This window comes from Amphiura filiformis, chromosome 3, assembly GCF_039555335.1.
Source record: "Amphiura filiformis chromosome 3, Afil_fr2py, whole genome shotgun sequence".
NCBI lineage: Eukaryota > Metazoa > Echinodermata > Ophiuroidea > Amphilepidida > Amphiuridae > Amphiura > Amphiura filiformis.
This window is the reverse complement of record NC_092630.1, coordinates 36,748,914-36,763,813: the sequence shown is the minus strand read 5'-3', so window position 1 is coordinate 36,763,813 and position 14,900 is coordinate 36,748,914. Positions and strand designations below refer to the sequence as shown.

Below are 14,900 nucleotides of genomic sequence, written 5' to 3'. Positions count from 1 at the left end.
TAAATTATACAATGGTGATATTATAAGTCCCCACCCATGTGTACATATTGATATTGGCAGCAGGTTCATCAAAGATTCCAAATTCTAGTCAAATAATCATAATATTGAATTTCCATGAGATTATACCCAGCTGATGCTCTGTAAACAGTCTGTGTTTTGCAACAAAATCAGGAAAATGGTTATTTGCAGGCATGAAAATTTTCAGCGTTTTTGCTGATTTCAGCGTTTTTTGTTATTGTTTTCAGTGTTTTTCAGCCTATTTTTGAATCATATTCACAGAAAATGGTAAAAAAAACATGGTTTTCAGTGTTTTTTTCAAAGACCAGTTTTCATGCCTGTATTTGACTTTGGGGAAAAAAATCCCACGCCTAGTCTTTGTGGTGTTTTCAGTTTGTTTTCAGGAATTGTTATGTTTTTCTTGTAAGTACCTAAACATTGAATGCTTTTCATAGATTAACACTATTATTAATGCAGCAGTTGTTGACCATGCATTGTTTTATCTGAGTATTTACACAGTTGTATATGTTTTACTGTGATGTGCTCAAGTAAAAGGAATTAATTCGGACTAGATTCAAATTAAAAAAAGAACAAATTATATATACCGTATTGGTCCGAGTATAGTCCCACCCATTTTTTAGGTGAAAATTTTTCACAATTGGGGTGGGATTATACTTGAATTATAAAAAAAAAATCTTAATGATTTCAAAATGCATTGAATTTGAATGCATTTTGAAATCATTAATAGAGTATGACATGAATACAAATTATCAATTTTCATATTAAAAATACAAAACATCAACCATTAATGATCCTAGCATCTAGGTCTAGGTCCAGGGACACTCCAAAACCGAAAAAAAAAACTTTACAATTTTTTTTTTTTTTTTACAATTTCTGGAATTTTTCGAAAAATGGGGGGAAGAACTATACTCGTACGAATACGGTAATAGATTTGTGCTTCTGAAAATTGAATTTTTACAATATCTGACTCGTTTTGCTTGACTTCATCACAATAAATACTGCAATACCATTGCTATGCATTTCATCATGTTGTTGATCATTCAGTATTTTAATCTGTGTTGTATTCACAGCAAACACTCATTATTATATGTTGGAAAATGTCACATTCATTACAATTATCACATGTTTCACTAATATTCCGGCAAATGTTTCATGAAAGAGTGCTATAGGATTGTTTGGTATGAGATAACAAGTAAAATTTATCTTAAAAAAAGAGGGGAAATAAGGTAACACGCGCCAAAAAGGGGGACAAGTTTTTTAAAGTTTCTGAACTAAGTTAAGTGCGAGAGATTGCATGTTTTTTTTGTACACTAATACACTGTTCTATGTATTTTATCATTCCAATTGCAATACACAAATTTGACCAGAAGTTAAGCAATTTTTGTTTTTTATGTGTTTGTTTCCACCTGAAAGTCTTGTCAAGCAGACCAGAATCCCAGTCTGCTCTGCTCTTTGTCAATCTTTGATCTAGGTAGTAACTTTTGTTTACCTTGTTTCTTTACAGATGTCAACAATCCTGGTCTGCAAGGCACGTCTCAATTACGCGAGTTCCATGGCATGATGAAACAACAACAGCAGGTCTTAGAACTCCAGAAAGAAATGAAGCAGCTACGGAGACACGGTAGCATCAGTGCAGAAGGCCTGATCAAGGGTAACCCCACCGATTTGGAATCGGCGTATCAGTCCAAGATTGGCGAGTTGCAAAAGACGCTGCAGAGTTTGTTGCAGCAGAGACAAAAGCTTGCTAGTTCTCAGGTGATTAGCTCTTCCATATTTGTGATAGCATTAATAAGTCAAGCATTGCCAATGATAAAACAAGATTCAAAATATGCTAGAGTAAGATGGCAGAAACAAGAAGATTGGTCACCAAAATTGTCTAAACTATGTAGCAAACATTTCTTGATGAAATATTTAAAACCTTTTATAATAGAATAAACTCTAACCACTCCTTAACTTTCTGTTGCTTTGTGTGCCGTGCATTAATATTTTCCATATATTATTTGTGAGGAGTGTGTTTTCGCTTCCTGCGTAATCTTGTTTTTTCTGTCTTGGCCACATAATCGGAGCCCAAAGAGTTTTGTACTGTAGGCATTATATATTTTTAATTACCATTTGTCAAAAGTCCACTGTCAAAGATTTTTCCAATTTTCCAATTATATGACCCTTGTATTATTGTAGACTTTGGTTTTAATATTTTAAAAAAAAATTATATTTAAACCTTCCAACCTTTTAATGTTATTATTAGTGTTTCTAACATGTCAATCATTATATTTCACCTCCATATTATAGCCAAGTATAGACCAACCACACCAAGCTGCTAGTCAGAGTGCCAAAGTCAGTGATCTGCTAACTCAAGTACAAAGCCTCGGAGAGATTCCACCTGTATCATCTGATCGAAGAATGGCAGACCCAAGGAAAGTTGCTCCTTCAGATCCAAGAAAAAGGCCACCTGGAGATCCTAGAAAAGTCGCATCAGATCCAAGAAGAACTGTCCCAACATCAGATCCAAGAGCTAGCCTCCCATCATCTATCCCAAGACAGTTTGCTCCAGGTGATCCAAGAAAGGCTCCTGTAGACAAGCCTGTGTTACTTAGACAAATATCAGATGCATCACAGACCTCTGAGCCAGATGCTAGTAGGGTAGTGGAGGTGATATCCAGTGCTCCATATGAAGTTGTCATGGAAATAGAATCTCCAGATCCTGAAGAACAGGTTTGTAGTCAATAGATTATATGTTATATTTTTAAAGAAATGCATTGACTTGAGCAAAAGAATAAAGGCAGAAATAAATTTGCAACTTCACAAAATTAGTGAGCGTAGGTTATACTGGTGGCTGCCAGTATTGGTCAATTTAAACATTGACCACTACTGGCACCCACCAGTATATCAAGTAGTACAAAATGTAAGTGTCAAAAGAAAATCTTTCAATTGGGATGGTAACACTTTTTGCACAAGGTAATTAAAATATTTTTCACCTTCATTTCTTATTTGACATGAGGCATATTGGAGAAATCTTTTTAGGGCTACAGGAGATTAAAGCAAAACCAAAAAACATATGAAATGGTGAAACCATTATACGGAAGCCAAGAACATAATGACTCTTTGAATAGTGTCACAGTTTCAATCCACCACAAAGACAGTAATGTTAACTGTATTATATCACCATACTATTACTAAGCATATGGTTTTATTTACCTATTTTAAATGAATATTGGATTTGTTTGTACAGATGGCAGATTTCAACAAAGCAGCAGCAGCAGGATTACAAGGCCAGACTAAAATCATCCCATTTGAAAAGCCAACTACAGCTCGACCAGTCGCACCTCCCAAAGATTTTGCCACTGCGCTAGTGGACACCACAGTGACCAAATCTCATCCAGAAAAGACCAAGAAGAAGAGAACACCATCTGGTGACAAAACAAAAGATGCAGCAAAGGCTACTACTCCAACCTCACACCAGAAGAGTGCTGTTGAAATGTTATGGGAGAAAGCACACCTGGACGAGTCTATGACAGATGCTAGTGATGATATGTACGATCCATCAAACCCGACGCCAACTACTCCAACCAATGAAACCGTCAAGAATATCGTAGCTCAGGCACAGGAGAGTCCTGTGTCACCCATACGAGAAGCTGATGAGATGAAAAACTTTTTGAATAGTGCTGTAGAAACGCCAGCAAGGGTAGTGTCATCTGATGACAGTGCAAGCCCAGCAGTTTCCGTTAAAGGAAATACTGCAGCAGGAAAGACAATTGTAGCAGGGAAGACTAAAACTGCAGCAGTAAAGACTAAAACTATAACAGAAAAGACTAAAACTGCAACAGAAAAGACTAAACCTGCAACAGAAAAGACCAAAACGACATCAGAAAAGACTAAAACTACATCACAAAAGACTAAACCTGTACCAGAAAAGACTAAAACTACATCAGAAAAGCCTAAAGCTACAGCAGAAAAGCCATCGGCTGCTGCACAAAAGAAAATCAAAAGTGCCAAAGACATGAGCAGCTATCTGAACAAACAGCTGCAGGAGTTGGAGAAAGAAAAGAAAGAAAGGAACAAGAAAAAGAAAACCACAAAAGGAAAGGAAGATGATGACCCACAAACCATTGAGGAAATAGATGCCTTGATTATGAAGCTACATAAACTGAAAAATGCTAAGCTGAAGGAAGAAGAACAGAAGAAACAAAAGAAGAAAACTACACCTGGTAAGTGTTGATACTTGTTCTGTCAAATTTGCATGATTGAATCAGGTTTTTTTTTCAATACAGGATGAATCAAAATAAAGTATACAGTTTGAGAATTTGAAAAAACGTCACTAGATTAAAAAGTATGAGGTATTTGATCAAAATGCTATAGTTGACCTCAGGTTTACGAGACCTATGCCCGAGGTTGTGGGTTCGATTCCCAAGCAGGACGCTGCTTCTACTTGTCTCCTTTATTATTTGCAATGGCGGACCTGGTGAAAAAATTATGTTTATTTTATTTAATTCCTGTCGATCATGCCACTGTTTTTCCATGTCATATTACATGATGTTGAAATATAGCCTAAACACAACTGTTCACCATTCCAGTTAAACCAAAGAGCAAAGTGAAGGCATCAACAGATGATGGTAAAGAGAACACCCAGCCTGGAAAGAAGCCCAGTCCAAGAGATCCTGTTTGTGGTGAAGCACCGTTAACCAGACATTGGGGAAGGAATGCAGGACCTGTCCATGGCATCATTCTAGGTAAGAGTGGGGAGGAACTTGCTGCTGGTTAATATGCCCAGGCTGGTAAGAAGCCCAGTACCAGAGATCCTGTTTGTGGTGAAGCACCATTAACCAGACATTGGAAATGGAATGCAGGGCCTATCCATGGCACCATTCTGGGCAATTATGGAGGAAATCTGTGCTGGCTAAATATGTCCTTTGAGGAAAATATTATGTCTGCAAGAGACGGGCCTTTTGATAAGGATAATGAACTGAGTGCAATGCATTCGTCAAGATAATTGCACTTGCCATGGAGTTATTGCATTTAGCTTGAGAGCCGATAGGCTCGAAAGCTAAATGCAATAACTCCATGGCAAGTGCAATTATCTTGACGAATGCATTTGCACGAATAGTACATTATCCGTCATACACTTTGAGTGTAGGCCTATTAAAACAATAGGCAATATTAATTGCTGCATTCATTATATTAGTTTTAATATTATGGAAAATATCTTACATTTTAAAAACACCGTCAGGACATTGACCAGCTACGTAGCATTTAACTGGTAAAGAAAATCAATCCCTGTAATCAATGGTATCGATTACGCCATACGTCATACTTAGGTAACTTATTCACGCATGGTTTAATTGACTTGACTTTATGTTGTGATCATTTAATATCGTGGTTTGAACACAGAGAGCACTGAACCAGTTGGAAACGATCGATTTAGATGTCAGACTAGTACTACGGTGAATATCAACTGGACTTTATAGCTCTATAATTTGAACTACTTATATTAAAACACACGACATTGGGATTTAACAATTTGTTCAGTATTATCATAGGCCTTCAAACACATGTGTTTGAAGGCCTATGGTATATATAAAGCATGATCATGATATTATGCGCTAGTGTGTGTTTCCGTGTCGGCTATGTTATTTTAGATATAGGCCTACATGTATTTCATTTGTAAAATGCTGAATATTTTGCAATGGTGTCATCTTGTATAATTATGATCCACCTGTTTTTGGCCCTTTTTAATTAATAGAAGCTCGATTATTCTCATTTGATGTTTGATTTATTTGAGGTCATTAATCATAATTTATGACAATGATATTTGCAAGGGTGCAACTCTACTAGTCTTATTACAAGACTGCCCTATCCCAACCCTAAACCCTAATCCTAAACTCCGTAAACGAGGACTGGACTCAAGTCTAGCAAGTTGCACCTTATTCGGTAATTGTACACTATTATAGAACACCGTTTGTAACTATACCATTTTAACACCACAGAATGTATATTCGTACTTTTTTGTTGGTATATATATCGAACAGACAATTATATAGTTATGTGATCTCTGTGTCTAAAGCGCCACCTAACTCTACTTTATGGTTATGTGAAAGTAGTATTTCTAGTATTTGAGCGTGCACGTATTATCTAGAATCTATTGTTTAGCGTGCAGGTTTTAGATAATGCATTGTTTAGCGTGCAGGTTTATATAATTTGGGCTGTGAAGGGTAGTTCGCGAAAATAATGCACGGGAGAAGAATACATAACGATGAATAGAAACGGGCACTAGAAGTGTATGGCCTGTTAAAGGTTTATGGATGCCACAGTATTCATAAGAAGTCTAAAATTGACCAGTTTTAATGTATGAGCAGGAATATTTCTTGCTCTGTGTTTGTAAACGAGTACGGCAAAGTAAAATTGCTACTTACTTGGTTTAAAAAAACTGCATACAGAGTTGTGTTGTATCATAGACCGTGAAGAGATGGATGGTCGTCTGGATCGTAATTCTATAGAAATTTCACATTATGCTGAGACCATGTACGTCTCGCCCGCACCTGTTGGATTAGCGTGTTTGAAAGAAGCGGCATTCAATCGAAGTACATACATTGTCTCTGACACAGTTACGACTGCAATGTAAACTCTGTTGTCACAAAACAATTATAGTTACAAGAAATGAAACGGTGAAAAACGGTTATTTGCTGCAGTTTCAAGTTAATTAAATAAATACATGTATTCACCGTTTCGATTTATCTAACACTACCTGTTACTCTGGCATTGAATGAGTTTTAATTTGCGTTATATAAGCCTTGGTCTCAACGTCATGCTTACGCGGATGCTCAGAGCACAACATTCCATTGGTTTGCTACTGATAATGCAATTGAGTGGACGAGAGTTAAGTTATTGACCTTTTGTACGGTAAATCAATTCGATGGCAGGTATGAAGACTATCTTGTCTTTGTGTTCAGGCGAGACGATCATAGCTTCAAAGGATATGCTGCAGATGACCGTCCATGTCTTCACGGTCTATGGTTGTATACAGCTTATAAGCTACAAAATAAGGGTTTTATGTGTGTTCTATACTGATAAGACGAGTGGCTCAATATTTGGATCTGTCTTTATTGGACAGGTGATATTTACTCGTATAATCGACATTTATGTGCTCTTAATGATTATAAATGGGTGAGGTGGTAATTGTATTGTACAACTATGTATGCTTTTGGTTATTACACTCAGTGTTTTGTTCAAATTCAGGTCCTGGCTCCAACCGCTCCAAGCTCAATCTTACCTCACTGGAAGCGCAGACGGAAGACAAACGTAAAGTTCGGATATCCATCGATGGCAAGAAAATGGCTGTGGAGGTGTCTGTGAATGCGAAGGATGTGAAACGAAAAAAGGATGGACTAGATGGCAGTGCTGAGAGTTGTGTGATGTACATGATGCATCGGAGATTTCATGTGTATGTACTCAATTGCTAGTTACTTGTTTAAATCTAGTAGTTGATGAATGGAGATATGGATAATTATACGTATGTCTGGAATTAAAATAGCAATACGGAGCAGCATTATTTCCCCAGTGTAGAAAATTCATAATTTTAGTGGGAAATGTACTAAGTGCAGCTAGAAGTGATTGGCATATGGAAATGAACATCACAGCATTCAGAAATAATTATTGTGATTTAACTTCAAACAACTTCTTTAACCCCAAGTTTGGTTTTTATGTTTGAATCTCATTTTCAAGATTCCATTGAATATCTTTTTCAATGTTTTGTTTCAGTGAGAGCAAAGAATCTGAGAACACAGATGACAGGAACTTTGTAGACAGTGTACTGGAGTCTGTTCATAGCTTGGTGACTCTGCAAGAATCAGGTTGCAACAAAGAGAGGCAACGAAAGGTACAGCTGGGTTTCTTTGTGTGTGACAACTTAAATACTATTAGTATCTACAGATTTAGTGTATTATATCTTACTTTGATTGTAGATGTACACTATTACCCAGGAATAACCAGTCACAACAGGTGTTGATTGCTGCAATATTCTAAAGTGTTTATCATCTCAAGTTGAGAGTAATGCCACATTTGATTTCGTAGTTGCTGATTTGTCTTGCACATGCTAACCTAATACCACGGGGAGTATACATTATGTAGATGAGCGATTTGTCCGTAACGTATGCTGGCGAAATAAATGCATTGATTTTAATCTGCCGCTGCGAAATCCAATATTGCATTACCATCAGCTTGAGACAAGACACACTATAGCTTTTAAAAATGCTCCATTTGATAGCAGCACTTCCTTCAAAGACTGAACTTACTAAACGATGAACATTTTACGAGTCCTAACATAAAGAATGCTTTTGAATATTCCCAGTAAATTATAGCACTTGATGACTGCATCTTCAGCAAAGAATTTTTACCTCGCAACCCATATCATGTATAGTATCTAGAGTGAAAATTTTAGTTCAGAAACAATAGGAAAAAAAAAAAAAAAGTGGAGGTAAAATGTACATAGCTGTCTGGATACATAACATTCTGGAGCCAGTTTTATTGGGTTACCCTGTATGCCAAAAATAGTTTTAAAAATCGCTCAAGATAATTTCAGTCAATATCAGAGCCAACTACAAGTTTTGAATTTTTAATTCTAGGTTGTTGAAACAGCCGTGAAGTTGGAAAGAAGGAAGCAGCAATCTGAGGAGAGAATGAGCTTGGAATCGGGTGAAGAAGAAGATGACGGAGAGCCTGCTGCTGGTATTAATATGTTTGCTGATTTGGACGATGCTCAGGGGGTCAGCATTAAATTGACAGAAGATGGAGAGGATGCAGCTGTGCAAAAAGGTAAGTCTGTCATCAATTTATGTTGTGTTCTTCACTCTTGAGCTTTATTTCAGAAACTGTCGGTCAAGTTTATTTCTGTCATTTTGTTATTTAGGTCAAATTTTGTGTGTACTTGATTCAGTTGTGTTTCACATTTCAGTAAATGCAGCTGATGAACTTCTGAAATGATTTACAATGTTAATATTGTATATTGTAAGGAGTGATATACTGCATATTGTAGCATGTTTGATAAATTGTTGGTGACTAGTATAATAATAGTCCTACATGTTGTTTGATCACAATTTACATATTATAAAGGAAGTATGTCACAGTCTCATTGATGTAATTTTGTTTACAAAAAGTTTTAGACTTATAAATGAGTGCTTGATTTAGGTTCCTCATATTTCCATTATCCTCTTTACCTTGTCAAAACGAGTGGGATACTGGGCAACTAAGCATTGTGCTTGAAAGTGAGCATCACAAGAAAAGTGAAACTGAATGGTGAAGAACAACAGTGGGCAGCAAATCCAAATCCCTCCCAAAAACTATTATGCAATGTAACACACTGATTGTGATAATTCTGAATTTCATTATTATACATTAATTTATTTACTATTTAAGTATAATTATTATTATACAAACCTACATTCAATGTTTTTCTTGCATTTTGTCTCGACAACAAATGGTATGGCAAAATTTTGTTTAGCTGTTTCTACACTATGCTGAGCATTTTTTACCCTTTGCTGCAGTGACAAAATGTCAAGAAGAACAAAGCTCTAATTTACAAAGCTGATCATTTGTGCTGAAAATTGTAGCAGGGAACCACAACACAAAACAGACTGTATACAAGCCATGAAATGTTAACGATGATGTCGGGAATGGAAGTCGACTGTCTTAATAAGTAGTTCTTAACAGTGATGGAAGTTTGTTGGCATCAGTTGAATTTTCATGTTGGGTCATCGACAAGTTGACTAGCCTGTTTTACCAAGCTTGCTGGGTAGTTGATGACTTGTTTAATTTCTTCTTTACTTCTTGGCTTTTGATATAGTCTTCTGGACAATGCATTTGAAACTCATATTTTGTAATATGATCACTTAGTTCTATTTTGCTAGGATCTTTTTGTAGATTTTTATGGGTGAACGATTGAAGTGATAGGTTAAAATAAATAACATTGAAGTGGTTTGCTGTGACTTGTAGATTGATTCTGTCATGTTTAACTCATTGGTAGACTAGAAGATCTAATTGTCCTCTGGGGCCTTTTTTTCTTGTTTCTTTGCTGCAGACCCAGACCGTATCTGGTTTGTGGGGTCGTCCGTTATCACCCGAGCTGCATCCGCCTTTGCAAATCGACCAGGGGGCACCTCTTTGGGTCTAACACCGAAGGCTGAAGTTCATTGGTTAGGAATAACTAGTGAAAAAATTCAAGATTGTGTGGTTAAAGTAAGGAAACATCTTGCTGAGGACTCTCCACCTTCCATTATTGTATTCCATCTGGGGCCATTTTCTTTGAACGATCAACCTGTTCATGAAATAAGGCAGGCTATTAAGAGTTTAATTTCAACTGTAATTGAGGATATGCCATACTGTAGACTTATTTGGTCTGATATATTACCACAGCAGCATTATCCCGGAAGCACAGCTTTTGAAGAAGTCGATAGGGCAAGAATACTCCTAAATCGATTCTGCCGTCGTCTCTGCTTGAACAGTCTTGGTGGCGCTATTATAAAATATCCTCAGATTAAGTGGCAGAATAGAACTCTGTATGCCTTTGGTGGTGTGTATTTATCAAAAGCAGGGGAGGATATATTCGTTGATCATTTAGAGTGTGCTATTAAAGTCTTCCTGAAGGATCCAATTGTACAGTGTTATCCAGCTTCAGTGGAGCCAATGGTTCTTGAGTAAAGGTGGACATGATTAGAAGAGACTATCAATGATTTAATTGGAAAAGTGATGATGAGCATATAACAGTAAATTTATATAGCCAAGTATACTTGGTTTTACCTCATGTTTGCTAATGACATAAGAGTGTATTTTGGTAGTCACAATATCGAATCTTGCATGCTAAATATGCACTAATCCTGCAGCACGTTTGCAGGTTGGCCGCATAAAGGCACCAACGTCACTACCAAATTTGAGGTGAATCTAAGTGTAGTCGCCAGTAACAGTATTCTCCACGGTACTACATGATAAACACATTTCAGTACAAGTTTCGATATTCTTCCTTGGTAAAAAAACAAGACATGTTCTGAAGATGGAATTTGACAATTGTTTTGCACACATCAGTGAAGTAGGCATTCATTAAATTGTTGATCAAATACAACACAAGTTAATCCCTAAACTGTGAACATGCATTATTTATTACACCTCGCTTTGAAGTTCAACTATTTACAACCTTCCTTAAATTGATAAAACAGTTCAAAACAAGAGGAAATGTAATTAACATTTTGCTTGTGGGGTAGTGGTGTAAATGCTTTAATGTATCAATGTGTATATGAACGTATAATAAGTCTACATATAATCCAGTGCCAGGACCGCTAATAATAACATGTAAACTGCCTTGGAGAGCAAACACTCTCTTTCCATTAATACATATGGAGCAAGTATTTAACCATTCTTAAAACAGTTCTGAAGAGTCAGGAATAACATGTTCTTTTGTAAAGGTGTAAACCTATACATGATGAATACAAATACATGTAATATGTAGAAAAGGGTTAAAATTGCAACACTTACCAAATCTTTTCAACACTGAGCATTTATTCATATGAAGTTATTAAGGTTGGTCTGAACCCTGGAATTATGGAAACTTTCGGCCTCATAACTGCTAAATTGTTGGTCTAAAGTATATAAAAGTATACATATTTAGAATGGCAAAGACTTGATAAGTTCATCTGTGAGGTCAAATTTGGGCCAAAATGCTAATTTTTGGCCCAAAATCCCCAAAAAAGGTTTTTTGGCCCACTTTTTTTTGGTGCAACGTAAAAAAAAAATTCTTTGGCCAAAAATTTTTTTATTAATTTTTAAAAACTAGATAAAAATATCTAGGAGCCGTTTTTTCATTTTTTTTTATTTCGACCAACTTCGGGAAATTTGCACCAAAAATGCTGAATTTAAAAAAAGCCAGATTTTCGCCCCAAATTTAAAATATTTTTGGTGAAGTTGGTTAAAATGAGGCCCGAAAGTTTCCATAATTCCAGGGTTCAGACCAACCTTAAATCACTACATAATTATAATGACTCGTAAACAATGCATTTAGCATGTATGCCCAATAAGATATTAAAAAATCTATTATTAGAACAGGTCATTTCACAGTACCCAACATCAAGTCTAAATCATTTGTAGAGGAAAACACAGAAAGAATGAATGAACACTCTGGTTCACATGCCTGATCAGAAAAATACAATTGTCCTGTGATAATTGGATGTTTCAACATCAATTTGTCAGCTTCATTCCATAGCAAAATGAAAGAGAACATCATTAAAAACATGTGCCAATAAAAATCCTCTTACTATGGAATAAAGCTGACAAATTATGTTGATGCTGGAGTTGACTGGCCTATTGCTTTCAGTATTCGAATGCAGCTGTTAAATTCCAATGAGATGTTTAACGAAGTGTGGGCATTTTTTTAATTCTTTATATTCATTCAATTGTACAAGCAGAATAGGAATGAGAAACCAGCATAATGCACTTCAAATTGGAAACTATTTTTGATATGATATTTTTTCAATTTTTTATAATTTTTTTTTTTTAATAAAACTGAAATTGGTGAAATGCACTTTAAAAATGTTTGAAGTGCCTGACCAGACGCCTTCTGTTTTTGATAAGCTTATCAATGATTCTGTAACATTGACAGCATTAACATGATTGTAATGTATATAATGAACCTGTTTGTATTCTGATCTAATCAAAGCAAATGATGTTGTACATTGAGTTATATTTTTATTTATGTTAATTATCACCTATGTTCAAAGTTCAGTTCAAAATATGCAGGACAGCATGTTATCATTAAACTGAGAAATGAATACCAATGAATGTGTAGTTCAAATCATTACCCTGTTGTTGTACAGAAGAGCAAAATAAGTATGCTTTCAAAATTGCTCAAGAATAAGATTAATTCAACATCACTAGAAGGCCCACTTCTGTGTAATGTGATCCTGTACTTATGGGGGGTAGTAATAGAACTTGCAATTTCCAGTCCCTTTAATGTGGAAGTTTTAAATCAGGGTTGGGCAACAAAGCTGGTGAATTTTGTGTGGCCCACAAGACCCAGCAAAGAAAAAAGTAATGATTTTAAGACCACTTTTCCCAGTTTTAAAATTCAATATCACTCCAAGAAATAAGAAAAATCATACCCATTTGTATATGCCCAAATGTACCAATAATTTTTATCATTTATGTCAATTTCTAAAAATTCTAAGTGTGGAATGTTAATTATCCACTGATATTTTTTATATTTGTTCTTGAATGTGAGAGAAAAGCATTGATTTGATTTAAAAACTTGGCCAACATTTAGTACTGGGCTTATAGCCGAGTGCACCCTTGTTCCCAGAATGTTTTGAAAAATAGGGGGTGGGCTTATACCTGAAGGTGGGCTTATACCCGGGTGGTTAAAGAGCAACTACCGCATTTACTCTATTAGTCGTCCTCTTCTGTAAAACAGCTCCACCGTTTTTGTTCAATGTTTAAAAAATGCTGAAATTTCCATGTTATCTTGTGTAAATAAGCTTATACCATGTTCCATGTGCGATAGGTACTATTCGAAAATGACATCGCCATACCCGGAAGTGAACTGGTTCAACCAGAAGTCATTGATCCTCATGTTGCCTTTATTTTTTAAGCTTATTTGGGGGGTTTACTCTTACTTACTCTTACTCCGTCGACTCTTGCTGTCGGGCATCAATGATGGCTCGCCATAACCGCCTGTCCTGCATGCTGGTCTCCATTTCTGCAACTGTGTATCCTGTGTCTTGTTGAAGCAGGTCCACATAGGTCTTCTTGGGACGTCCTTTGGTTCGTTTTCCTTGGGTGGGCTTTATCGTTGTAAAAATGACATCTAATGATCCCTTTTGAAAATGCAACTCCCGTAGGGTGTTTAATAGAGTATATACGGTATTTATCAATTCACAATAAAACAATTTAAAAAGTTTTGCTGGAAATGGCCTACGATCATTTTAAAATGCAAAATCTTCATGGCCCTTCATCAGACCCTGGCTAAAACTTGAATTTCTGAACTTCATTATTTAAATCTGTGGTCTGCAAAATTTTCATTAAATATTTCTGGTCCACTGGGTTAAAAAAAAAAGGCTGCCTTCAACTGTTTAAATACACTATGAAATTCAGTTTTACAGGCCCCTTACTACTTACCTGCCCCATACCTAAGGGTAACTCCGTGTTTCATCCACTTCTCAGCAGGTATTATTGGTGACAGACTTATGACTGGATGGATTGTCTTATCACTTTTATTCATGGAAATGATTAGAGGTTAATAACTGCATCGGTTATTTGGAGGGCATTGTGAAAAATCTAAACATTTTGCCTTTGGAACCGAGGAATATCCCGATGCCCCGAGGGATATTCTGAGGTCCAAAGCAAAATGTTTAGATTTTCCCAATGCCCGACATATTACCGATGCAAAGTTATTAACCTCATTCATAACCGTCACTTTAACAAAATAACACAAAATTTTCCTCAAAAGTTTGTAAAAATAAACAATTTTTACATCTTCCCATTCCCAAAATCGATCAGGCTAAAACAAGACGACCAATAACAAAAGTGCGTATCAGAATCTGTACAAATATGGCGCGCAATCCAAATACGGTAGCCAGAGCGTGTGCAGTTTGTTGGACGCACAATACGGCGCACACGGAGGTCAATTGTGTGCGACATTGGAACAATTACGCATTTTGTGGTCAGTTGTGAGATATTAATGACCTAGATTTGCGTTCGCGTTTTCACAAATGACAAAATATGATTGGATCGCACGCATCGCGTTTAGTAACGAGGTTATGAATGGATAATCATCTATGAGCATCCATCCCATTCTGTTTTTAAAGCACAAATTTACAGATATCATGAGACATACTTCCTCTATTTTGTTTTGT

At 36.1% G+C, this 14,900-nt stretch overlaps 1 protein-coding gene across 1 annotated transcript in view; it reads left to right on the top strand.

Annotated features, from left to right (window-relative positions):
• Positions 1-14,900, top strand: part of LOC140147232 (uncharacterized) — a 71,287-nt gene that overhangs the window by 35,633 nt on the left and 20,754 nt on the right. The window contains exons 15-21 of the mRNA XM_072169012.1: positions 1,523-1,773; positions 2,308-2,730; positions 3,248-4,223; positions 4,590-4,745; positions 7,249-7,453; positions 7,771-7,888; positions 8,634-8,823. Coding sequence (XP_072025113.1) covers positions 1,523-1,773; positions 2,308-2,730; positions 3,248-4,223; positions 4,590-4,745; positions 7,249-7,453; positions 7,771-7,888; positions 8,634-8,823 — 2,319 coding nt within the window. The remainder of the gene's footprint in view (positions 1-1,522; positions 1,774-2,307; positions 2,731-3,247; positions 4,224-4,589; positions 4,746-7,248; positions 7,454-7,770; positions 7,889-8,633; positions 8,824-14,900) is intronic.